At 39.3% G+C, this 27,562-nt stretch overlaps 1 protein-coding gene across 1 annotated transcript; it reads left to right on the top strand.

The window, feature by feature from the left end:
- The first annotated feature begins 62 nt into the window (after window positions 1-62).
- On the top strand, window positions 63-27,268 carry espnla (espin like a). Its single transcript, XM_081381841.1, has 10 exons — window positions 63-395; window positions 3,354-3,544; window positions 10,374-10,560; window positions 10,665-10,847; window positions 12,133-12,264; window positions 23,338-23,478; window positions 23,838-23,991; window positions 24,235-24,380; window positions 25,495-25,659; window positions 25,746-27,268. Exons 1-10 carry the CDS (start codon window positions 102-104, stop codon window positions 27,228-27,230), a joined length of 3,078 nt encoding a protein of 1,025 aa, XP_081237967.1. The 5' UTR covers window positions 63-101; the 3' UTR covers window positions 27,231-27,268.
- Window positions 27,269-27,562: the final 294 nt, after the last annotated feature.

Raw genomic sequence — 27,562 nt, 5'->3', positions numbered from 1 at the left:
TGTGTGTGCATGTGTGCCGCGGGGGGTAGGTTGACTTGCCCTAGACACCCTCCGTATCCAGTCATAGGCGGTCAGCGCAGGAGCAGAGAGGCAGGGTTGACATGGTGCTCCAAAAGGCCATCGCCGCAGCCCGTGAGGGAGACCTACGGGCCCTCAGGGAGCTCGCCGAAACTGGATGTCTAAACGGTGCCATTGCGGATGCACAGGGGGCGGGACTGGTGCACCATGCTGCACGCTGTGGTCAGATGGACTGCCTTTGCTTTCTGGTGACAGAAGCTGGCCTGCCGGCTGACACAAAGGCCCTAAATGGAGCCACACCTGTCCATGATGCCGCAGCTACAGGTCACACCCGGGAACTAAAGTGGCTTGTACAGGTTGCAAGATGCAATGTTGAGGTGAGTGAAGAGTGTAATCCTGCAGTGCGGACAGAGTTGGATCGAGGGTTGCTATTTAAATAGGTGATTTTTCTTTCTTCTGTAGGCCACAAAAGGTGATGTTAGGAAAGTGTTCATGCTGTTCTTTTCCATGCAGTCAAATTAGATGGTGTCCAGAGACTTTCAAGCTTCAAAAATGACAAAAAACACAATATAAGTAGTCCAAATGTGACTTGTGTGCGATAATTCCAAGTTTTTAAATAGCCTGTATTGTACTGTATTGTTGTTTTTACACTAGCTCCACCCACCAGACAAAATTCCAAAAGATACCAGACTGGTATAGCTGGGACAGTGGTATGGAGAGTTTGAGCAGTGGATTTAGATCTTGACACAGCTAACCTGAGTTCAAGTCTGACTTTTTACTGTCCCATTCTTCTTCCTTTGCTCATTGCATATCAGAGACTAGGAAATAAAATGCCTACTTGGGTATTTAATAGTGGGAATAAGGTCCCAATAAGGCAGCAACCATTTTTATTGTAATAAATATGCTCTGAATGTTGCTTACTGTATATTACTCTGAGATGCAAATAGTACGAATTCGCACAAAGTATAATAGCATAGTGCAAAAAGCCTGATAGTCTTTTCCTCTCTGCTACTTTACAATCTCATTCACTTTCATGCGTATTCAAATATGAAGCATTAAGATTCACCACTCCTGGTTTAATATGAATGATGCCAAAAAGCACTGGTTCTCATGTTTCTCTTGTTACTAATTGCAGTGCTCTAAATTTGAATTTGCCCATATCACAGTAATAAAAAGATTGTTAATATTGGCCCGATTCTCACATTATCATATGGTTATATTTTCAGAATACATTGCACACAATATTAGGATTTCTAAAGGATCATGTGACACTGAAGACTGGAGTAATTGCTTCATAAAATTCAGCTTTTCAGGAATAAATTTGATTTTAAAATATAGCAAATAGAAAACAGTTTTGTTAAAACAAATTGTAATATTTTTCCACAGTATTAGAGTGTACTGTATTTTGATCAATTAAATGCAACCTTGCAAGAGACTTTGTTACCCTTTGTAAAAATGTTACCCTCCCCAAAACTTTTGAATGGGGTATTGTTCCACAGAAGCCAACATAACACCGATTTGAAACGACTTGAGGGTGAGTGAAACAGTTTTCATTTTTGGGTGAACTATCCCTTTAATGAGAGAGGTCAACAACGCCCATTCCTTCTAATGAAATCCATCTCGGACTTGCCATATTGTATGAACTTTGAGAGTGTGATGCAAACCACCAACCAAAATCTGTGAGAAAAATAACTTTCACAGCGCATTGTGTGTTCACATGGAAAGCAAGAATATTATTGGTAAGCAACACCTGCTCCAAATATAGCGCCTTACATAAGTAGTTTTCCCGGTCCAGGAACTGTAGAATGGTGTGAATGGTGTGATTACATCACTTTCCCTTGCTCTGTTTACTCTTTGCTCAGTAGTATTGCATGACCACTGTAATCATGACCAGATGCGTTAGAGGGGGCTCAATCTAACCGTTAATGCTATTTGTTTACCAGGGGAGAACAGGCCATACTGCTCCTCCGAGACACACACACCACTGCCTGTTCTCACACTAATGCGAACCAGTGCTTTTAACATCGGCAACCTCTTGATCTAATTTATGGCCAGCTGTGTTGTATTAAAGTAGATGTTTTAAGTGCCTTGTTATCACGAACTTAAGTGATAACAATATTCCAGGTTGGTGGTCTTGCTTGGAGTTCATCAGAGTTTTTTTTTAAGCCTGTGCTTGCCAAGGTGAGGTCAAAGTTGTACGGGGTTGAATTATTAATGAACATTTCCTTGGTCTGATTAAATAAAGATGGCTACACTAATTTGATCACATTGGTGGAATAGAGGAGTGATGTCCCGTTCAGGAACGAGGTCCGTGTCTGTCAGCAACAGCAGATTTATAGTAGAATGGATAATACAGACTGTTTTTATGATGACATCTGATCATGAGATGACCTCTATCAAACTGAACGTTCTTTCAGGTTATTATGAACTCAATGGCAGCATAGTTTTGTAATATTTGTATTCTCACTTTTCACATTCAAAAATAATAGCATGTAATATTAATAATCTTTCCTTTAGTTTCCTCCTGCTTAGACAAACTTTATTTGTTAAATCTATCTGCAGTGTGGTAAGTTTAGGTTATCACAAACTGACGTAATCGTCAAATGAACTGAGGATAAAAATCTGGTTTAAAACATACATGTCGGTTTCATATGATTTTGAAAACTTTTATACCATTTTTGTACCAGTTTTAAAATGTTTGTCTCTAAAAATGTCATGTGGTGTAACCATCAAGTAAAAAGTGATGATAAATTTTCTTTACATTTTGAATACGCATCTTAATCATTAATATATCAAAATCTAAAATATATTTTTCAAAGGAAATAAAATTGACAATATTGTGAATTGTTAATTCATAAATATTACATTTGACCTCATAAAAAGGTTTTATGACTTAATGAGAATTATTGACGCAATCATGAGGTTCTGCATATATTCTATGATATAATTTCCTGGATTTCTTATCAAGAATGTAATTATTTTTCGTCTTAATGCTTTTTCTTCAATATGTTATATGGGCACTTGTCTCACCCTGACGTTTTTTACATTATGCTGCTAAAAACAGATCAAAATGAACATAACACCGTAAAAGAGGTGTATAGAACTCATTGTATGTACTGTAAATGGTATGTTTAATGTATTTTTATTATTATAAATGAATAGGACAATGCATATATTATAAATACATATAGTATAAAATTTGTTTATTTTATAACATTCAGATAATGACTGTTCAGAACAGTCATTGTAGGAAATGGAACTTTTTGTGTGCAACGAAGAAAATAATTTAATAAAGAACTGTTGTTTATGACTATTATTTGTTTCTTTGCATTCAGGATCAGGATTCTGGTGGGGCCACTCCGCTCCACCTCGCTGCTCGGTTCGGAAAGGTGGAAGCTGTACACTGGCTGTTATCTCATGGGGATGGAGCAGAAGTTGAGACAAACTGCGGTGCTCTTCCTGCCCACTATGCTGCAGCAAAGGGTGACCTCACCTGTTTGAAGCTGCTGATTGGTCAAGCTCCAGGGTACAGTGTTACAACTCAGACACGTACTAATGAAAGAGATAAATCTCATGTGGCAGAGGTGGATGAAAAGAAGCACGTGACAAATTGTTTCGGGTCACTAATCTTGTGGGTCACACGTCTTTTGTTATTTGAGTACAATGAGTGTCTTTTTAAAAACAGATCCAATTACTTTTTGTAAGCACAGCTTAACATCTATCTGAAGTAGATAGACATTTTGGTTCAATATGGTGATTTGTTGTCTATTCATGTATTGACTGCACAGAGCCATCTACAAGTTTCAGAGCTCAGCCACTTGTTATTGGAACAGCATGTGCCAAAAAGCTACAGCTTTTCAACAGCTACCTATTATAATTTCATTATATGATTATGGCCTGGTTTCACAGACAGGGCTTAGATTAAGCCAGGATTAGGCCTTAGTTCAATTAGGACATTTAAGTAGCTTTTATAAACATGTTAAAACAGCTCAAATATGCATTTCAGTCTGGAACTAGGCTTAAAGGGATAGTTCACACAAAAATGAAAATTACGTCATTAATTATTCACCCTCATGTTGTTCCATACAAGTAGACTTTCGGAACACAAATGAAGATTTTCTTTATGTTTTTATTAAATCTGAGCGATTTCTGTCCCTCCATTGACAGCTATGCAACTACCACTTTGACTCTTCAAAAAGTTCATAAAGAGATCGTAAAACTAATCCATATGAGCGGTTTAGTCCAAATTTTCTGAAGATTCACGATCACTTTACATTATGACCAGATTGAATTTAGGCTTTTAATATTCACATCAGCAAACATAAACAGAAGCTCAACTGAACCTGCTTGACTTATGAGAACAAACCTCTTGCGGAAGCTCAAACGTGTTGTGTAACACTGAAGAATGAATCTCATTGGCTCTTGCTGAAGCTCAAAGGTGCTTCGTAACGCACAAAAATGAACCTGTTATTACCGAAGTTCAAACGTTCTGCGTATCACGAGAATGAACCTCATTGGTTCTCGGACGTCAAGCCAAAATGCTTGAGCTTCCATTTACCACAACTGATGTGTGAGTTGATGAATTATATGTGAATAAAAGCCTAAATTCAATCTGTTCATCATATAAAGTGATCGAGTCTCTTCAGAATATTTGGGCTAAACCACTCAATTCATATGGAAATATAAATAATAAAAAAATGTATAAGCAAATGAAACAAATAATATTTATAAGCAAATAAAATAAAGATTATTAGAGTATGTTTTCCAAGAATATACTATTTCCATTTTGGTAACACTTTATAAACAGTATACAGTAATAAAGTATTTACAAATAATTAGCAAACTATTAGTTTATAGTTAATTAATTAGGGTGACCAGATTTCTCATGGTGGAATACAGGACGGGATGGACAGGCCCGTTGTTAAAATACAATACAATGTTTGTACAATATAAAAATCAATACTTCTATGGAAAGTCCCTATAATACAAGGAAACCGTGTGTGTGTGTGTGCTTGATTTTATTTGTAAACATTTTAAAGAACACTGAATATGAATGCAATTAATGTCCAATAAAGGTTGGTTTAAAGGAGTAAGCACTTAATTGATGACATTTTCAGATTTTATGTGACCTAATCTAAAGTGAGAACTATTTATGGGTAACAAGTTGTTAAAAAAACATTATCTAACTCTTTACATATGAGCTAATTAAACGATAACACTTTGATAATTACAGTGACAATGAATGAAGAACTCACTATTTGTACATAGTCTATTATTGTATTAACTACAGTTTATGAACTATTAATTAACTATAAACTTAGTTTACAAATGATTTATTCATGCTTTGTGCCTGTATAATTTATAGTTGGTTTTTTTTATTTATAATTTAGTTGGTACTTCAAAATTTCACATTTAATTAAATGTTACTTGCTATTTCTTTGTAATTAATTATGAAATTTACTTGCGATTTCTGAGTGAAAAATTTTCTACACTATTTTTTTATTGTGAAAATTATCATTCTTGTTATTCCGTCTTGTCCAAAAACAGCAACAGTAAAGAAGCTTATCATGTTATTCATCCATGTGTTTGGAAATCTGAGGGTCTTGTAACATGCTTTGCCAGGGTGGTGTAATGGGAAAGTACCCCTTATACCAAAGATACTTGAATGTGCTTCCTCAGTCTCATTTAGCTAGATATGGTTTTGAAGGCGATAATTGCTTGAAGAATTGAAATGGGTATTTAGGTTGTGCTTAATGAAAAGTGATGGAGGAAGATGAATTGAGCTACAGAGATCCAGTGACCCCCAACAAACTAATTCAGTTCAGAATCCAAAGTTGATTATCAGTTATCTTGTTTAAGCCTATCAATCTTAAATCCTTTTCTCCCTTTCTCTCATGCATGTACAGATACTTGGTGCGTCTTTTGCATGGCCACATATACACAGTGGCTGTCATATACTGCTCCGAAACACCCGGGTTGAGGATACAATCGTAGTATTTATTAAAAGGGTAATCCACCATTATAATCCAAAAAACTGGCAAAGGTCAAATCGCAGGCAAACAGTCCAAACAATAATCAAATTCCAGGGCAGAGGCAAAACAATAAATCCATAGGAACGGGCAGAGAATAGAAAACCAAGACACAGGAAACTAGGGGAATGCTCAAATGCAATACAGACAAATGCAAGACTTAGCAATGAATGACTGAATTGACCAGGCTTATAAAGGGTTATATCTGGTCCTATAAACAATATGTCCAGGAGGGAAGTGGAGCGGAGGGGGACCCGGGGGCGGGATGGAGGGCCCGGCCCGTGTGGTGGAAGAGCCCCCAGGGCAAATCTGGCGGAACTGGAGACTAACACGGCGAAACAGGTTGGGAGCTCAAGGGCATCTTCGATGTTCATAAAGGGACCAGAAGGGTGTTCCAGTTTGGCCCCTGAGGTCATTTCTGGGCAGACAAGAAGTTCATAAAAGACCTTTGTGGTCGTGTCGGGGCAGACAGGCAGTTCAAGAACGACCTCTGCGGTCGTGTCAGGGCAAACAGGTAGTTCAGAAACGACCTGTGTGGTTGTGTCAGGGCAGACAGGAGATTTGGGGACGACCTCCGTGGTCGCATCAGGGCAGACAGGAGACTCTGGTGCAGGAGTGGACTCTGGAGTGGACTCCTTGGTTGAAGCGGTTTCTGGAGCAGACTCATGGACTACAGCAGGTTCTGGAGAGGACTCATGGGCTGGAGTGGGCTCTGGAGATGACTCATGGGCTGGAGCGGGTTCTGGAGAGGGCTCATGGGCTGGAGCGGGTTCTGGAGAGGGCTCATGGGCTGGAGCGGGTTCTGGAGAGAACTCATGGGCTGGAGCGGGTTCTGGAGAGGACTGATGGGCTGGAACGGGCTCTGGAGTAGATTCATGGGCTGGAGAGTACTCATGGGCTGGAGCAGACTCATGGGCTAGAGTGGGTTCTGGAGAGAACTCATGGGCTGGAGCGGGTTCTGGAGAGAACTCATGGGCTGGAGTGGGCTCTGGAGATGACTCATGGGTTGGAGCGGGTTCTGGAGAGAACTCATGGGCTGGAGCGGGTTCTGGAGAGGGCTCATGGGCTGGAACGGGCTCTGGAGCAGATTCATGGGCTAGAGTGGGTTCTGGAGAGTACTTATGGGCTGGAGCAGACTCATGGGCTAGAGTGGGTTCTGGAGAGTACTCATGGGCTGGAGCGGGTTCTGGAGAGAACTCATGGGCTGGAGTGGGTTCTGGAGAGGGCTCATGGGCTGGAACGGGCTCTGGAGATGACTCATGGGCTGGAGCGGGTTCTAGAGAGAACTCATGGGCTGGAGCGGGTTCTGGAGAGGGCTCATGGGCTGGAACGGGCTCTGGAGCAGATTCATGGGCTAGAGTGGGTTCTGGAGAGTACTCATGGGCTGGAGTGGGCTCTGGAGTGGACTCATGGGCTGGAGAGCAGTGTGTGGCCCAAACACACAAAATGGCCATCACCGTAACCAGGAGTATAACTGCCAGTGGGACCACCTCTGACACAACCAGACTTGGCACCACCGCGGAGATTCCAGCTGCTCGCACTGACGTAAGCGTTGTGTCCTCCAAACTGGAAACCAGTCTCAAATGCCTAGGTGTGGCGAGCAGGACAAGGTCAAGGGCCGTGGGAGAACGGCGCCTTGATAGCTTCAGATGTGATGTTCATGACGACTGGAAACATTGATGTGGCGTCCATGATGGCTGGAGACTCTCGGTGGCGTCAATGATGGCTGGAGGCTCTGCCGGGCATCCATGATGGCTGGAGGCTCTCGGTGGCGTCAATGATGGCTGGAGGCTCTGCCGGGCATCCATGATGGCTGGAGGCTCTCGGTGGCGTCAATGATGGCTGGAGGCTCTGGTGTGACATCCATGTTTTAAACAGGCTCTGGTGTGGCGGCCATGTTGTGGACAGGCAAAGAAGTCAATGAGAGCATAGTCTGGGGGGTCAGTGAAATTAGCAATACTTAGAAAGTCCTGGATGTGGTCCTCGAGCAAGCAAGTTCCCTGACGAAGGTGGATGAGACGTACTGCTGGATCCATGATGTGTCTAAGTCTTCTGTCATATACTGCTCCGAAACATATGGGTTGAGGATCCAAACGCATTATTTTTTAAAAAGGTAATCCACAATCATAATCCAAAAAACAGGCAATTAGTCCAAACAATAACAGAGTCCAGGGCAGAGGCAAAACAGAGAAATCCAAGAGAACAGGCAGGAAATCACAAACCAAGACACGGGAAACTAGGAGAATGCTCAGAAATGCAGTACAGACTCATACAAGACTTAGCAATGAATGACTGAATTGACCAGGCTTATGGTGCATTCAGGTTCTCCTGGGAAGTTCGTATTTACGAGGTGGGAAGTCATGAATGAAAATGAAGAACAAATAAAAGTGCATCAGCTGTGTTTTTCTTTTTTATGTTTTTAATTAATTTATGAAGCCACTGTAAACTTTAACATTACATATTATATTGTTATATTAAAATGCTATCATATTTTGTGCAGGCAAATAGCTTACTTTGCTGTAAATAGAAAAGCCTGACAATATCACTGCTAAATACCTTTAAGCATTGTGGTATTCCGCCATGCTTCTCACTGACACGCCCCCAACTCAAAAAGGGCTTAAAGAAAATGCAGAGCTTCTCACTCTTACTTATGACACTGTGGTGGCGTTCATGTGTGTTCAACTTGTAAATACGATCATGCCTTGAACGCATGGGTGAGATAATGATGCTAATGAGACACAGCTGACAGCAATCAGGGATGATGAGTCCAAGCAGTGAGTTCTGGGAAATGTAGTCCATGTGTGAATGACAATGAACAAGAGGGGAGTGCCCTCTGGTGGACAAACAGGGCACTCCAGCTGGTGATCGTGACAGTGGCATGGTCAGGACGAAATAGAACCATGTTTGTGTATAGGATTAGGCAAACTTAACATACAGCCAGGGGAATGCATATATTAGCCTCAGGGGGTAGAAAATCCAAAGTGAGAGCCAGAGAGCTGGTGTATAATGGATGCACCTTAACTGTCACAAGTCACAACATACTAGAAGTGAACTGTTTTAGCTGCTTCTCACTGTTAATAATAAAATAATAATTCATTACATTTATATATCACTTTTCTGTGCTCTCAAAGTGCTTAACATATGGAAGTAGGGAATCTCCTCAACCACCACTAATGTGCAGCATCCACTTGGATGATGCGACGGCAGCCATATTGTGCCAGAACGCCACCACACACCAGCTTATTGGTGGAGAGGAGACGGAGTGATGAAGCCAATTAATATATATACACATTCTGGGATTTTTTGGGACCACAGAGAGTCAGGACCTTTGTTACTAAACCCAAAGTCCTGAGCCCTTCACACCTCGAGAGATCGGCACTAGGTGAAAATGTTAGAGCTTTTGGAATAACAGTTTTACTGATTTATGATTAAAATAAGGTTTGTATAATAAGCAAAGCAACTACCAAATAGATGTGAATTTACGTGCTTGGTCAATAGTACAACATTTATTTATTGTTTTAATCAAGTTCCAAATTGCCTGATAGCCAGTCAGTTGCTCTTGAAAGATGTGTATTTTCTGAAGGCCGTAGGGGTTTCTGCTGGTGAAGGTTCAGAAGAAGTAAGAAGTAAGATTTTTTTATTGTTTTAAAAGATTTTGTTACTTGTATTCTGTAAGGCCACTTTACACTAATCAAAAGTGACAGTAAAACTTTTATAATATTACAAAAGATTTATAGCTAAAATAAATGCAGCCTTGGTGAGTATTAAAGACTTCTTTCAAAAACAATATTTGCTAAAAACTGCTATTCTATAAAAAAACAACTTAGAAAACTCCAGCGGGAACCTATGGTGAATTAGCCTTCTGCGTTGGCCTACAAATTGATGTCACGACTGAACAGCTCTATTGAACTTTGCATTAACTTTACATTAAAGTGATTAATATCCAGGTGGTAATTGGTTTAACAGTTGTAGACATTCTGGCTGAAAAAGGTCTTCCTTTGCTCTGTTTACCCTTATAAAATAGTTGATTTACCAGACCTTATATATCAAGATTTCTTTAGCACATGTTTGAATCATGATTAAATCCAATGAGTGAATCTCAAGTCATTGGCCACACGTCGAGATGACCAGTGACACAGAGGTTGATTGAAGGAGGAATGCATGTCATCCATAGATAAAGACACAGGAATACCAATAGCAGAGAGAGATTTCACTTCACTTCAGATTTTCACATATTTTAGTGTGAGATTCATATCAGCCCTCAAAAACCCACTTAAAATATCAAATTATGCTTTGAATAAACATTTAAATAAACCTTTTTTTCAGGTCTGTTAATCGACAGACTAATATGGGTGCCACGCCGCTGTATCTGGCCTGCCAGGAGGGACATCTGCATGTTGTGGAGTATCTTGTGAGAGACTGTGGAGCTGACGTTCATCTAAGAGCCCAAGATGGCATGACCCCATTGCATGCTGCAGCTCACATGGGCCACCATAAACTGGTGGTATGGCTGGTGGGTTATACATTTACCTACACACATATACACTTTGGTAACATGTTGTAGTAGAGATCTACTACAGGTTTACAAGTGCATAAAACTTGTTTGGTCTATTGCAGGCGTCCTTCACAGATGTCAACCTGTCTACCCAAGATAATGAAGGGGCGACCGTTTTACACTTTGCTGCCAGTGGGGGGCATCATTGCATCTTGGAGACTTTGTTACAAATGGGATCAAAGGTCAAAAAGGATTACTGGGGTGGCACTCCTCTACATGATGCAGCAGAGAATGGGGAAATAGAGGTGGGTTTAAATTAGGATACGAGTCTGTTGTGTGGTGTCTAAAATAGAATTGATGTTAATTATGCATTCTAAATCTTAAAGGTAGGGTAGGTAGGATTTTTATAAAAAACTTTTTTTCAAATTTGTTTAAACTGTCTTTATATACCAATACATAATTAAAATGTAAGTGCTCTGAAAAAGAGAGTATAAAAATCGAGTGACTGTAGACCTTTTAATCTGCAATAAACACAGCTCATTATTTCCATTCGGGACGAAACAATTGATTGGTTTAGGCGACTGTCACTCACTCTCGCAACCATGGCAATCACCCCTGTTGCTAGATCTGCCCATATGCACGCGCACCCTTTTGATTTGAGGAGTGCAAGAGAGACGCGGAACCTACGAAGAGTAAAATTATGGCAGAGAAAGAGCATTCAAAATTCAAAGCACCTGCATATTCAGTCAGCGAAGGCAAACAAGGCAAAAACTACTTCCTCTGATCCTGGTTGCCCGCACTCTTGAACGACCTCCTCTGCTTCGCCCTCGACCCCGGACCTGTCCTCGAACCGACGAAGCGGTACTTGTCACCGGAGTGTAGTCCTCATGAGAGTCAACAATGTTTTCATCATGGAAACTCGCAAAACACCGTATATGTTATGAATCTTACACGAAATTCACCTTCATCACAGTGTAATTGATGGTAATGGAAAAACGTGTATCAATGCAACCTGTTTTTAGCTTTGCCTTATAGCTCGTTACCAATAGCCTAAATATAGCTTGTTACCGAATCAAACAAAGTATATTTTAAACTTTACCAGTATCGATATGCTAGCTTGATAGTGAGTACTAAAAGAAATCTTATGTTTATATTCATAGTGATAAAGTTAGGTATTTTATTACATGTGTTTCTGACATGATGTCACTGCATGCACTGCGCTCCTTCCTGTCCACTCGTCTCAGGTAAATAAATGCGTCTTCCAGCTGAGCCTGAGCGTTTGGCGTCGCGCGTTCATGTGTTTTAGGGGCGTGGCTTTGGAAGGAGCTCAGAAGGGAGGGGGTGGAGTGAATGGAAATAATTAGCTGTGTTTACAACAGTCGTGAGAGGTCTACAGACACTCGATTTTTATACTCTCTTTTTCAGAGTACTTACATTTTAATTATGTATTGGTATATAAAGACAGTTACAAATTTGGAATGTTTTTTTTTTTTGAAAAATCCTACCTACCCTGCCTTTAACTACAGTTATAACATTGCTATGTATGAATCATTTTTAATATTTAAATTATTAATTATAATATTTTTCCAGTGCTGTCGAATCCTACTGGGTCACCAGATCAGCCCAAAGGAAAGAGACATAGATGGATTCACGGCCGCTAATCTAGCTGAATACAATGGCCACTTTGAGTGTGCCAGATACCTTCGCTCTGTGGAGAGAAATGTAAGGGTTATTTCTTACTTCTGTTAATCAAAAAGGTTTAGGGATTGTTCTTACAAATGTCTTTCTAAACCAGCCTGATGCACACATGAGGCACTGGTATTATTTGAAATTTCATGCTGCTCATGTCTTGATATGGCTTGATATAATGTTGTAACGTTCTAGGTCCAACTAAGATGATCAATATACAAAAAGGTTCAAACCAAAAGTATTTATTTAGTAAAACAAAGGCAAAATGAGAAAAATGTCTTCTACAACTATTAGAATTGACCTAAATGCAGGAGAGTGTTAAAGGAATAGTTCACCCAAAAATTTTAATTATCGCGTAATTTACTCACCCTCAAGCCATCCTAAGCGTATATGACTTTCTTCTTTCAGTGGAACACAGAGTTATATTAAATAATATACTGGGTCTTCCCAGCTTTGTAATGGCATTGAATAGTGCCCAAGAAGCTCCAAAAAACGCATCCATCCATCATCAGTGATTGATACGACTCCAGTGGGTTAATAAATTCCTTCTGAAGCAAAACAATGTTTTTTTTTAAAGGGATACTTCAGGATTTAGCATTAAGCTTTGTATTAGTAGAAAACCTGTAGTATTTTCGAATTACCGTGCTTTCCACCCTCATATCCCCCTGAGAGGAGAGATGTATGTATTTTTTGTCTGGAAAAAATCCTCCGATGACGCAAAAATCGTCATTTTGCGTCATCGGAGGATTTTCTGGCCAGAGGCTAAAGACTACAGCCAGTAGGAGGCGCTGTCCTGCATGTTTTCAACCCGCCCATAGAGGGTGGGATCTCACTAACATAATGTACACTTTCTTTGGAAGCTAAGCTTGCAGGCTCTTGTTCTGTGAAGAAAGCTGAGTAGTAGGAGAAAGCTGAGTAGTAGGAGAAAGCTGAGTAGTAGGGGTTACCATCCTCCTTTTCCCGGACTTGTCCGGCGGGCGAGATCGTTCAAAATGTCCGGGATTCAGCTTTTGCTTTCTGCGGTCGCCATTCATTGTTTACATGCACACCTCTTCTTTCAATCTAACTGAATTCATTCCGATTGGTGAATCTGAATGTAGTGTTAACATGAACGCTAAACAAGTGATCAGTTGATGTGCGTTTTAACATTGCTAAGAAAATTCCCGCACCTCCGTGAGAGATACGAGACCGGCGCGTCTCAGTAATGACGCCACCGGTCTCGCGCCGTTCTCCCGCGGCCGTCAGCCTCATCCTGCTCGCCACAGTAAACATGATGAATGGCGACTGTAGAACGCAAAAGCCGAATCCCGGACATTTTGTGCGATCTCGAAATCCCTGGCAGACTCGTCGTCACAGAGACTAGTAGTCTAGCCTTGTTGTTTTCAACTGCGCGCTCTAACCGGTAGGCGTGGCCTCCTAGGGCAGCGAAGCAAGTGCATTCTGGGAGTTGTTGTCTTTCATCCACATAAGCCAAAAATAAATTTTCTGGCTTTTCTCAGTCTAGAAAGCTCCAAATTAAAAAAATTCTTCACATTTCTTCTACATAAATTACCTATTTTAAATACACATTCATCTTTCCAGAGGTGAAGTATCCCTTTAAAGAAAAATATTCATATTTATAACTTTATAAACTATAATCACTGGCTTCCAGCAATGGCCGTACACGCATTCACAAGAGAGTCGAGTTCCAGCGGAAGGGTGACCCCTGACCCAACATATGACTTAGGCGTAGGATAAGCTTAGGTGAGAATAGACGCCTCTCGTGAAAACCACGTAACTCTCTCGTGAACTAGCGTACGGCTGTTGGCAGAAGCCAGTGATTATAGTTTATAAAGTTTTAAATATGGATATTAAGCTTTGTTTTACTTTTCGCTTAAATGAACTAATCCTTTAACCCTCTGATGCATTAATTATCAAATAAATATTTATTTTCCAATTACATTTTTTGTGTTTTACACATCATTTGCATTAAAGGTGTAATATAAGCCAATTTGTAGATAATATTAAAAAATAAAAAACTGGAAATGTAATATTCCAACGTCATTACTGTGGATGCATTTTATGTTATGTATATAAAAATCCATGAATAATAGGACAATGAAATTGTAACTTTGATCCTATTCTACAAAAATGTTTTTACCTCACTTCATTTGTTGGAACAAAAGGTATATGTACTGTACATATTGCAGATGTAATGCATCGGATGGTTAAATATCTTTCATGAAGTGTCACTAGACAAACTCAGAAAGCAAAAGCAACATTTATTCAAATTAATTTCTTGGCTTGAAGGGTCTGAAATCAGATTTCATGATCGATTTGTTTTGACTGACATGTCCATTTACATCAGGAGCGTCTGTGAAAATCAGGCCAGTAACTTTTAAGGTGTCATGTAGCACCCACTTTCTAAGAAGAGGCTTTTGTGTGCGGTGTACCTTAATGGCCTTTCAGCCTTCTTGTTTCTTGAGGTAAATAAGATGCTGCTCAATTTAAGTCATACATTTTTCAAGGGTGAACATGGTAGTGCTCATGAGGCGGGCACAACGACTGAACCGTATAGGAAAAGAAATTAATTCCACATTTAGAGCACAAAGTTGATGGATCAGTCTATGGGGTTTTCTGCTGTTCTGGTGATTTACTGTATCTCACAACTATGCGTTCTTTCTTTTCTGGTTTGAAGATGTCCATCTGTGTTAATAGGCGGTAGAAATAGCAGCTGTTTTTGCTGTTCCCATTCAAGTTTTTGTCTTGGATTTCCTCCAACATACCTTGCTTAGCTGATAAAACATGTTTAACGAGCTAATACTGAATGTTTGAGCTAAAATCCATATGAACAATTTTAGAGGAACTGAATATTAATTTTCGTTAAGTAAACATGTTGTATAGAGTATAGGCCATAAATTTATTTTATTTAAACCTCTATGGATTATGTTGGTTACTCAGCTGCTGAATTGTAAGAATATTACTGACAAACTTATGACAATACAAGCTGATTTTTTTTTATGGAAGATTTGCTAGTTGAACCTACAAATAAAACTTTTCTTTTTGTTTCAGTTTTCCAAGTTGCACTGGAACCATAAAGCAAGTTCTTGATATAAATGTGAATGTTTCATATGAATTGAACTCTAAGTTTGAAAAAGCAAAGCCAGATCTAGGACCTGAAGCCGTGTAATGTAAACAGGTTAAAAAACAATTAAAGCCGATAAAGAATTCAATCAAGTTTCATTAATTTAAAGGTACCGTATCTGTGATTCCACAGAATTAATGACATGGTCTCCAATAACCTTACTCACACTGTTCCATAGATCTAATACAGAAATATAAGCTCCCTGTCAACATGGGCATGAATAAATCAGTAATTCATTGCTCCTATATCGATGTGAGGCTCAGGGTGCCACTAGACGTCAAAAATTAAGTCGACCTGTCCCAACAATAGAGATCTAATTAGTGAAGGGAGGCTGTTGAAGCATCAGATGCTGCCGTTCGCAGTCTCTCTATGTACTGGGGGTGTATCAGTTTCCTTCTCACCAGCAGCCTAGCTCAGGTAGAGGGCCGGGGGCTGAGCTGGTTATGGGATCCACAGGGTTTGGTTTCAGGGTTTTTACCATTCTAATGCTTGGAAACAGATACTTGATCTGTCAAATCAGTTGGAGAACAGGATGTTTGTTGGCTTCAAACGTGCATCTGATTGAAAACTACCATTACCACTACCATTGAAAAGCTAAGAAATATAAATATATATATATATTTCTTTTTTTTAAAGGGCACCTATTATGCTACTTTTTACAAGATGAAAAATAAGTTCTGATGTCCCCAGAGTGTGTATGTGAAGTTTTAGCTCAAAATAGCTCACAGATCATAAAATTGCCACTTTTTGGGAGTGAGCAAAAATGTGCTGTATTTGTGTGTGTCCCTTTAAATGTAAATGAGCTGCTGCTCCCGGCCTCCTTTCAAGAAAAGGGCGGAGCTCAGTGTTGCCAGACGTACGATAATTATCGTATCTGTAAGATAATTTTGATCTCTGTACGATCAGTAATGAAAAAAATCCCATAATGTATGATCATTTCAGAATTGTGTGACACTTCAAATGATGGTCGTTGTAATCATAGGGTTTCTATACTCGTTGATCTAGCTGTGGATTCTACGTCTACTGTAAGAAGAACATGAACGTGGTGTTATGCATGTCTTCCATCTCATCTCACCATAGGCGTAATTTGCGGGTGGGACGGGTGGGACATGTCCCCACCACTTTTTGCTAAGGTCGATATTTTCCCCACCACTTTTGAAACATCTCGCGGCACGAATGTACCAATACAAATAAATAAAACATCTCCAGTTAACTAGCAGAGCATTCATTTAGTTCGTTTGTAAGAGGCGATCTACCGCTGAAATGTGTTGTTTTTGAAATCAAGTGGTCAAAGACAGTGCTCGTTGCCGCTGCGATCAGTGGCGCGGATACTGTGTTCTCTTGTGGCTCGCGCACAGTCTTCACTCGGACGCGCGCTTCAATCCGTTGTGGAGATCTCTATTCGTTCCGGTGAAATTACCAAACAAAATGCATACAAACGTATGCTTGCCTGATATACAACCACTGATAAACATAATCGGTTTTAATGAGAAGAGAAAAAAAAAACCTATACGAGTGTGGATTAGAACCCACAACCTCTGACACGCTTGGCAAAAATTCTACCACTGGACCATTTCAATATACACATTTATATTATGGATTTACTCACACCAACATATCAAACTTCATTAAACGACAAATTAAACCCATGCACTATTTCAATCGATTGCTGGACATCGTAATGTTATTGTACATACATCGATTTATGATTCAGCATTCATACCCCCCCCCCCCCCGTTAAAAAAAAAAAAAAACTGTCCCACCCACTTTTTAAAACAAAGTTACGCCACTGCATCTCACGTTATGTTTTCTCAGCCAATCATCGTGGAGAATGACTCTCTCATGAGCACAAGTTAATGCTATTTTTGTATATTGTATACAAAGTTGTATATCATTAACATGTCATCTCTGTATGTTTTGCAAGAAGAAGAAAAAAGTAAAAAGAAAAAAAGAAAACTTAACGTTCCTTCCGCGACGCTTAGGTCAGTTTTTTTCCAAGCTGAGGTCGATATTTTAGCAATAAAGTCATTTGTTGTTGGTCAATAAATAGCTGTATTCTGTACGTTTGACTCATGTACGATAATTTTCTTCCAAATACGATAATTTTGAGCTTCATACGATACTTTTCGACATTTCCAATCTGGCAACACTGGCTGAGCTTCAAGAGCTCATTCTCCGGCATACTTGCAACAAAACAGGACAATCTCACGCAGTAAATTGTCAGAAACTGTACGAGCAGTGTTCAGTTCGACCCAGAGTCGGATAATGATGCCCACAGAGCTCAGAGAATCTTTTTTCAATTGTTTTCCTATGGCAGTGAGCGTTCTGCACGCTGTTAAATTGGCAAATTAGCCCCACCTCCACTCACTCACACCAGCTCAGAGATCCACTCCTTGATTATCACTCGTTGACATGATTGGTTACAAGGTAGTTTGTGACGTCAGAAACACCAGCGATTTCAAACTGCGTTTTTGAGACTGTCTTTGATTCTCTGCAGTTTTAAATACTCAGCAATGGTGGTGACTTGTGAATTTGCACATGGTTTGTCTTAAAGCATATTAAAAACACCACATAGACATATAAACAACATTAAAACTGGATTTTCACCACAGGGGGACTTTAATATATGAGATAATTTGACTTTTCTATGACAAGGCAAGGCTAGAAAATTGCATGAAAAGATAAAAAAAATATTTTTCATTTAAAATATGTTTACACCTTGTGTGTGTATACTCAAATGAATTCAATGTGTAAGGAAAATATGTTATTACTTTTTTACTTTTTAGAGTTTTTAAATTGAACCTTTTCTTGAAAATGTTATAATTTCTTTTTCTAAACCACATGAACCATGCAAGAATGCAAAAAGTACATTTATAAGAACTTGCCACACTAAAGATTTTTCTTTTCTTTTTTTAATGGGCACTCTTATATTTATTGACCCAAAAATGGTTCCCATGCAGACCTCCCACTGGAAATAACTGAATGGTCCATATCAGCATTATTTCTCCTGGTCTGAAATAATGTATTGCAAGTTGTAGTGCACTTCACAAGGTTTTATTCCACCTCAGAGTGCTCAGGACAGGCCATCTCATTTCCTAACAGTGCCTATAATGGATTGTTTGGGCTTCTGGCCAGAGAGTTGCGTGCTAGGTATTTCCTCATGTTTTGGTTTCATCCCAAAGAGGTCACCCTCCCTGAGCACGGCCCTCCGCTCAAAGTGTGAGTGCCTTCTCCCTGAGACAGCTGCAATCAAATAAACAGATCAAGGGTTTATTTTACAACACGCATATATGCTTTCCTCCCATCCTTTTCAGGCAGGGAATTGAGAGGCCAGCTGTATTAAATGTGTTTCTTCTGGTTTATTTCAGTACAACAACAGAAATTGTTCTAGATTGGGATTTGTTCTTAGTGCGATGTTCAGTTTAGCTCTGTGGTTTGTTTATTGCAGGTGCTTTCAAGCATTATAAAAAATACTTTTTTTCGGAACAGCAGGAAGCCTTTGTAGAAATGCCAGTGCTAAACGGCCACTAGGGGGTGGTAAGGGAGCTATTTGTTTATGAGCTTACCCCCATGAGAAGAATCTTTCAACGTGTTTCTCATCAAACGTTCAGTCATATCTCAAGAATGCTCTGATTGCTCTGACCTTTAGTGGAACAATGTTTACCACTTAACTGAGAATGTGCACACACAAAACGTTTTGTAAATGCTTTTTGTGCACCTGCAGATTCAGGGTTTATAAGAAATCTTCATTTCATAATTTCTTCTGTCTTTGCCCTCAAAGGCAGTCGTTTTGCTTTGGGAACCAGTTTGTACATTGCAGATGTTTATCCTCCTTAAAAACAAACACTGAAATATATTAGTATTGGCATGAACTTTACATGAGTTGTTCATGGTTTTAACAGGTAAGGGCATTGTTGCATCTGAATTCTTGTACTTTCATATGCTCTGAATTGGATGGAGATTGTACTTCTCGGCCATTAATGAATGTGTACAGTATGAACACATTCTCGGACAATTTTACATCCGCCATCTTGACATTGTTCTCTGTGACCTGTGTTCTTTGACCTATGACATACTAACTTTCTTGGTACTTATAGCACTTACAGTTCAAGTTTATGGACTTTGAAACTGATGGCCTCTCAGCTCCTTTGACCTTATGGGATAGCGAATTGTCCATTGGTTCCACACTCAGCAGATGCAGAAGGCCATTTGGTTATTATTCACCTACTGAATCATGAACATTCTCCTTAATTGACTTGCTGTTTTTTGCATACTGTATAATCGCGAAGTATGCATATTCGGATGTAGGGCATGTCCTATTTTGACTAGCTTCTACTAACTGACAAATTAATTTGCAGCAAAATAGCATAGATTTTAATTGGCCTTTGATATCTACAACGAAATCTGAATCTGAGACATGATTTATTTCTACTAAATACTATAGTATTTTACTCTGAGCAGTTATATTTATTGTATTTTTACTAGAGGTTTCCTTCTATTCTATTTTCATCACTGACATTTCTAAAAAAGCGCATGGGTCAATGACATATAAGAGTGTCCATGATAAATAAAATAAAAAAATCTTTTAAAAATCTGTCTTAGAAATGTAATCTTTGTATTTGTATGTTAGTGTCATTTTTTTATGTTTTTCAAAGTAAAAAGTTTTTACAAATATGATGAATTATGAATTCATCATAAATTCATAAATATCAATTACAACGCAAATTCTCAAATTATCTGACTTTTTGCATGTTTCTCATGTTGGTTGGACCACATGATCTTTTTGGTCACACTATTTGACTTTGATTTTGGTGCACTTTTTTATATTACAAACATTGAAGCAGGTTTGACAAAATATTTAATTTCATTTAAATATATATATATTTTTAAGAAATAATAACAAAGTATTATACCAAGCTACTAAAGGTCTAAATCCATTCTTTTAAAATGAAGCTTTTTTTTAATTTCATTATGATATCAGGGCCATTGTATCACCCTGTCATTAGTTATTTTACACTCTTAATTCTATAATAATGAATAATGCATTTTAATTCACAAACTTTATTTATTTTTAATACAATAATAGGTAGGACACCTGTATGTCTGCATGCTGATTTTTATGATGCTGGAGTCAAGTGATCTGAGTGCATTGTCATCTACTTTTCCAGGACATGCATTATTTAGCAAATAATGGAAAGGTTCTCCTCATACAAAGCCCTGTCATGCAACACCTTTTTCATTGATTAGTGTTGATGTGTGTTAGGTCACGTCCCCAGTTTAATGCTGTGTCAGAGACCAAAAAAAACAACAACATCTGAATGAAAGAGATACAGTGTCTCTATCCGTTTCTTCTGATTTGACAGTCTCCTGCTTCCTATCACACCGTTCGCATGTTCCTATTGGTTTGCTCATTAGTGACATTGCCGGCTACCCAATCCACTGTGTAAATTATTAAGTGCATTCTCCTATCAGAGTTTATTGTTTATTGTCTGTTGGGCTATGGCCAGTTGTTAGGATGGTGTTGATTAAGTCAAGACATCTCTGGGTTTGGTGTTCACACCGTGTAGTGACACAGAGTGACCAGGTGCTGCCTGCTAGGATATCAACCACAATTAAGAGGACGGTAGTTTGTAAGTAACTATTGTGCTCTTCGTACATGTTGTGTTTATGGAGATAATGCAACGTTGTTATCTGTTTTTTGAACAATGCGTAATTATTTGTTAATTCCAGATCTATCATTACTGAATTGCTGTATGTGAGCACTTGCTTTGTCTCTAAACTTTACTAATGTTGAAATAGCTTTTTGTTTCAAAACGGATGTAAGTTCCTTCTAATTGTTTTCATTTGACATGATCTAAATACGCTCATAATTCTGATAAATAATTTTCACAGCATGACTACTTAAGATTTTTACATGTTGTAGTCTGTCTTTAATTTATATTACTCATCACTGAACAATTGGAATGAATTTTTTATTTAATTGAGTCTGTGGATGGTTATTATTTACTAGTTATGGTAATTATTAGGGAACCTATATTAAAATTCTGGCTGATACTTTTTGTTTTTCATGGCTAATGAATGTACTGACTACTTTGTCTAAATACATTGAAAAAATAAACATTAAGAATTAAAGCATCACAACAATTTAATGTACAGGATTTAAAATGTATATTCATTTTGAGATTTGCCAAAGATTACATTTAAAAGACGTGTAATTTATATTATTAGTGATTTTAAAGATAAACTCTAAGTTAACATTAAATGATAGCAAAGATAACCTAAATATAAAAAAGGGAACTGTGCATCCACAATTAAAATTCCATTATCAACCAATACCGATAAATACATGTAAATAATAATAATAACAATAAACCTCTCTAATATCAGCCTGTAACCAATATACCAATACATTGTATACGCTATATTTACAGTATGCTTGATTGAACTGGTATGTTAGCTTTTCTTCATATCTGTTTAAACTTAGTTTAACAGTTTACCTAATATTACTTGCTTACTAGTAACAGAATTCTATGTAAAACAGCTAACATAGAAATAATGCCATCTTCAGCTCATTCATCATCCTTTCTCCATTTTAACATAAACTTTACAGCACACAGCTTTGCTGCTGTAGACACCTTGGACGGTTTTCGCTCAGTCCTCTAAATTCAAGAACTGTCAAACATGTTCATCAGATGTTTTAACTGAAGGTGTAAATGTGATTTAACATAGAATGTATTGCTTATGTGTCAACACAAGTGTGTGGTCTTGAATTCCTTTAGCAAGCAGAGATATATGTGAAGGGTTTAACCTTACCAAACCTTTATACAAACTGTTTAGGCCTACATAGTTCTACCATTTCTGGTTCTTTTCTTTCATTCCCCCAATAATTTAATTTCATCTATTAGAACAGAACATTGAAAAATATTCCACGGTTTCTATTTGTTTCAACTCTTATCTTTGAGTTTTCCCCCCGAGTAACTGTCCAAAGCAACCAGTGAAAAAGAAAGACTTTAAATTGTTTTTCACCGGATTTCCACCATCTTACTACCATATAGGATTTATGGATTTGGTGCTTTTGCTGTCGTCTCACTCTCTTCATCAGCGTTCGTGTGGCCTATAAGGCAGAGAAGAGGATGTGAGGACCGTGTTTTTCCAGCATCCACTGCCTAAGCCACAGAAGAGGATAGCTGATGGAAACCAAATGTGCCATGGTGTCCACTGGCTTTGATTAAACCTTCACGCAGAGACAGATGCATCCTGATCGTGAGTGAGGAACTGAACTGCTGCTCAAAGGTCACGAAGGAAAGAGATTCCACTTCGCTAATGTAGTTTTGCCCCATATACCCACATTACCCCTCCCAAAGTTTATCTATTTATGAATTGCACAACTTCTGGGAAATGTATTCCTGCCTTTGCCCAAGCCGTGTCACAGCACATTTCGTGCTGTTTGGACATCAAAGTGCCGTGCAAGAGGAAATTGGGAGGACCACCTTGCAGAGACAAAGCAAAATAGCATGCTGCGGCATATCAGTGTTCCCTTTGATGCTCTGTGCGTGTGTGTGTTTTACAGAGAGCCCTTTGAGAGCCACATTTGATATGCATTCTGCATGGAGTCCATTAGGATATTACAGTTTCATCAGCGGTGATCTAAATGTTTCCATATACTCTGCATTTTCCCTCTGGTAAAGTGGGATCTAGATGTTGGGCTCAGGTACAACTATTTTGCCCCCTAGCTAGGGCCCCTCTTACTGTAATGCTCACATATCGCTGTGCGGACCACAACACTGCACAAAAGACAGACCACAAATAGCTGTTTCTCATGTGTATGATTGGGATATTCTTCCGTGCGATGTGTCGAATGGCAATAATTGGGCTTTTATTCCATTTTCCTTACAGGTCTACGTGAAATAATTTGCTTTGATGGCACATTACCTGAATCGGTAAATATTATATGATAATAAAAGTATTGTATTGTATTGCAGCTCTGTCCAGCTGCACAGCCTCTGGAAGAGAACTGTCCTATAGAGGAAGAGCTTAGAGAGAAACCAGCTGTGTCCCGGCAACTTAGCCCTGATTATTACAGACAGATTACTAATCCACACAATAACATGGACAGTCTTAAGGTGAGTCTTGTGCTTTTTTGAAAAATAACACGATATGAATGACAAAGCATGCCATTAGTTCTGTTCTAATATTCTGTGAGCTGTTTCTCTGCATAATTCCTACATAGGTAGCTGCTTTCCAAGGCAGCTTAAATGACTGATTTCATATGCTATACTTTGAGACCGCTCCATGCGCCACAAAAAAAGGAAAAACATCTGTCAATAGATTTCAATACAGTGTGACATAGCATGTTGCTAAGCTAACTGCGCATGTTCTTTTGCATTAAATCAAAAAAGTGTGCTTCAAGGCATCACTATCTAGCTGTAGTAAGTGTTGACATTCAATTGAGTGCCTTTCCGTTTCATCTTTACCCCACCAGCACCCTGAGACAGAAGATTCGCCTCAAGCTCGTTACCCCGCTCCACCTCTTTCAGCTCCTCCACCCCCTTCCACCACTACCTCCTCGGTCAGATCATGTCCATCTTCTAACCCACATGGGAACGCTTTACACAATGTCCACATGGCCACTACTGGTGAGAAAGCCCTAAGGGGGCTGTTTAATAACCCTATTGCTGCTCTGCAAGTTTATGTTCTGTAATCCTGAGAGAATTTTGTGGGCACTGCTGTCACCATTGACTCATCCTTCCTTAATTTCACTTGATGACTTAATTCCAGTTCAGTGAGTAATGGTAATCAGCCTATGTGAATATGATCAGAACATAACTGGAAACAGATGAGAGTAACAAATGATGTTCTTGTTCTGATTGTCATTGCAGTGGTGAAGAACCTTAGCTCCACTACGCCTGCAAGTAAGCCAGTACCAGAGAAAGGGAAACTTCTAATGGGAGAAATGAAACTGGGAGATCTGAAATCTATCGGCAGCTTTAAAAAATCTGCATTGACTGCAGATTTGACATTTTCAGTTAGTAAATTTACCATACACAGTTTATCATGATAACTAAGTCGAAAGGCCAACTACACTGCAATGACAGACGCAGACCAATGGCGACAGTCACCAGATTAGAGCATGTCACTTCTCAGACGTTCCAAGACCGAAAAACGCTGATTCAGCATGTTCAATCAGCAAAAACAGGCTCCAACAAATGCTAACAGACTCCGACAGTGGTGACACATTGATCTGACAAAACCAGACGAAATGTCTGTTGCTGTCTGTCTGTGCAGTGTAAATTGGCCTTAAGGCTGTGTTCACAATAGCAAAATACTGTTGTCAGTTCTTTGAATTCTAAATGCAGTCCATGAATCCATAAGTCTGAAGTCACATGATGTCACGTTTCCAGATCCAAAGGCTCCATGAGATCCCAAAAGCAAACCACAAACAGTGCTAATACACACTGACAGTGCACTGTAGTACTCCCAAAAAATCATGATCCTAACCCTTATCTCTATATGGAAATTTCAGATGGCCAGACAGTGATTCTTCTCTGAATCTTTCAAATATTTGTTTTTTGGGATTCCGTGAGCCCAAAGATTGTACACTGTGAGTTTTTAAAGTTTAGCTTAAAGGTGTGATATAATTGAATAGTGCTTATGTAACGCACGTAGGCAAGTAGGAGCTGTAAACCTCACTACCCTAGCTTCAAGAGGCGCGCTAGTGACTGATGCTAGTGGTTGCAGTCTTTAGCTTCTCACGCCGGACAACCCGCTCAAATGCTACACTCCAAGCAAGATTTGCCGCATGAACTTGAGCAAGCTAACTGCGCAATACTTTAATAAGCATAAAAATACTGTACACAGCACCATTGGTCCATTAAAAAAAAAAAAATTGATATTGATGCTAAAGCTACTGTGTGAACAGAACACTTAGAGGGTTGTCTTGGTAAATACAGTTGTCAGTGACGGTTGATCATGTGAACATAGTTTATTTTTGACTTGAGCTTTTATGAAATGTACTGAAGCACTTTATCATAAATGTAGAAGAAAACCACATTATTATACAAAAAATAACCAAGTTTATTAACCAGTACTTGGCACCAGTACTTGCCAATACATTATTGTCTTGTCTTTTCTTTTTTTAGAATAAAATGGTTGTGTTACCGACAGAGGAGGCTAATTTGTCTGATATTGATTACCTGGTACCCATGCACGATGAGAAGGGCAGACCTATAGCAGAATGGAAGAGGCAGGTGATGGTACGACAGCTACAGGCCAGATTATTTGACCAGGAAACCCAGAGGATGAAGGTGAGCTACAAATAGTGCATTAAATGTCTCACTGCAACTTTCTCCAGGTTGGATTTTAACTGGATGTATTGTATCTTATTAAACAGGAGAATGGTAGTAGATATTCAAAGATGGATAGTTGGAGGTTCTCCCAGGCTCACAATGCCATCCTGGGTCCATTCGGAGAACTTCTAACAGAAGATGACCTCATTTATCTAGAGAAGCAAATTAAGAGTGTCTCAATGCATAAGAACTGCGAGGGCTATGAAATGGAGCTTGCTCATCTGGCCGAAGAACTTCGAAACATTCTCCCTGCACCGATAGTCAACATCACAGTCAACACCCAGTACAAAAACTCTACACAGACTCCCTTACCCGTTTGGTGCAACCGTATTTCAGGGATTGTGAAGAGTATGTCACTGCTTATGACCAACCTAACAGACCAGCCCTACTGTAAAATGCCAAACACAGAGCTTGTGAGTGTCTTCTCTCAGGCTTCAGAGAGGCAAGCCTCCACCAGAGGCAGGAGGGAGAAGATAGAAAACGAGATTCACCAGTTTGGGGTCTCTGTGAGGAACCTGAAGTCCAACTTTGAGAATCAGAATGAATCCTCATTGGAGGATTCAGGGAGAAAAGAATCATTGGGTGAACAAGAGAAAGAACTAGTAGAGAGTGGTTTGGATGAGATCTCTCAAAAACAGGAACAAAGACCAGAGATTGACCAGAGTGATGATTCAGAGATTGACTATGTAATCAGTGATGCCATGGAAAGCACAACCCTGCGAAAGGAACGTATTGTGGTATTGTTCCTGGGTCACTGGAAGAAATCAGCTTATACTGTAACCGTGAGAAACGCTCAGAGGAAGCAAAGCGTTGATTCGCTGGAGATATCTGTGAAGCCAAAGTGTGAACGCAAAGCTAGCCTGGATATCTCTCAGAAGAGGACCATGGAGAATGGCAAACTGGGGCACTTTTTCAAGCAGAGAAGTGCCATCAATAAGATGATTGGGAACTGGAGAAGCATGATCTCATTTGTACCGTCGCGGCAGATCCGAAGACTCAACCGGCAGCAGGCAATTTACTCACCTGAGCAGTTCCTCCCCCGTGTGGATGGATCTCCCGTTGACTACGACACGCTGACACTCGACCTCTTCATGCTCGGCTATTTTCACATACTGGAGTTGGATTTGCCAGCAGATGAGAGGAAAATGAGACACTTGCTGTGTTTTGAAGTGTTCGACCATGTGGGCCGTTTTACCTGGGAAATTGTCCGGGATTTTCACAAGGCTGTAATTCAGGACATTGAAGCTGGAAACCGTGAATGGAAGGATGGATTTGAGGACATTAAGGTGAAGTTCTTTGGAGATGGATCAGGACAACCAGAGCTTGAACACTTAGCGCAGACCACAACGGTAGACAAGAGACCTGTGCCTAAAGTCATCGTACAGACGCCCACCCCAGATGAGGGCGATGTCCTGAAAAATAATGCAGATATTAGTTGTCTGACTAATGATGAAATTTGCAAATATATTGACCGTAGTTTTGCTTTCTGGAAAGAAAAGGAGGCTGAGATATTTGATTTTGAGGAATGACAATAAGCCGTTTGGGGGGAGGGTGGAATGTACATATGTAGAATTGGTACCAATATTTATACAGTTTTGACAGTAAAGGCATGCTTTTGCCATTTGCCGGAAGACTGCCATAAACTGTGTTTGCTATTCTGTTCTGATTCTTTCTCAGAATTTTGTGATTTAAAAAATGATTTCAGTGGAGTTTTTTTACACCTTAAAATCTGACATTTAGAGACTTACAGTAGACTGGTGTGCTTTATTTTGCACCAATATTAGAGGCTGCTTACTCTAATGATTAAATAAAAGATCATCTGACTGTTTAATCTTTTACAGAGTGTTGTGTGTATCTCTTT

Source organism: Scardinius erythrophthalmus, assembly GCF_964197995.2.
Source record: "Scardinius erythrophthalmus genome assembly, chromosome: 12".
In the NCBI taxonomy this organism is placed as follows: Eukaryota; Metazoa; Chordata; class Actinopteri; order Cypriniformes; family Leuciscidae; genus Scardinius; species Scardinius erythrophthalmus.
Note: the sequence above shows the minus strand (reverse complement) of the source record. Positions and strands in the feature narration are given on the sequence as shown.

Coding starts and splice junctions, on each gene's coding strand:
- espnla (XM_081381841.1), top strand. CDS start 102: ATGGTGCTCCAAAAGGCCATCGCCGCAGCCCGTGAGGGAGACCTACGG. Junction 23,479..23,837: donor ATAACATGGACAGTCTTAAG/GTGAGTCTTGTG, acceptor TTACCCCACCAG/CACCCTGAGACAGAAGATTC. Junction 24,381..25,494: donor CTGCAGATTTGACATTTTCA/GTTAGTAAATTT, acceptor TTCTTTTTTTAG/AATAAAATGGTTGTGTTACC.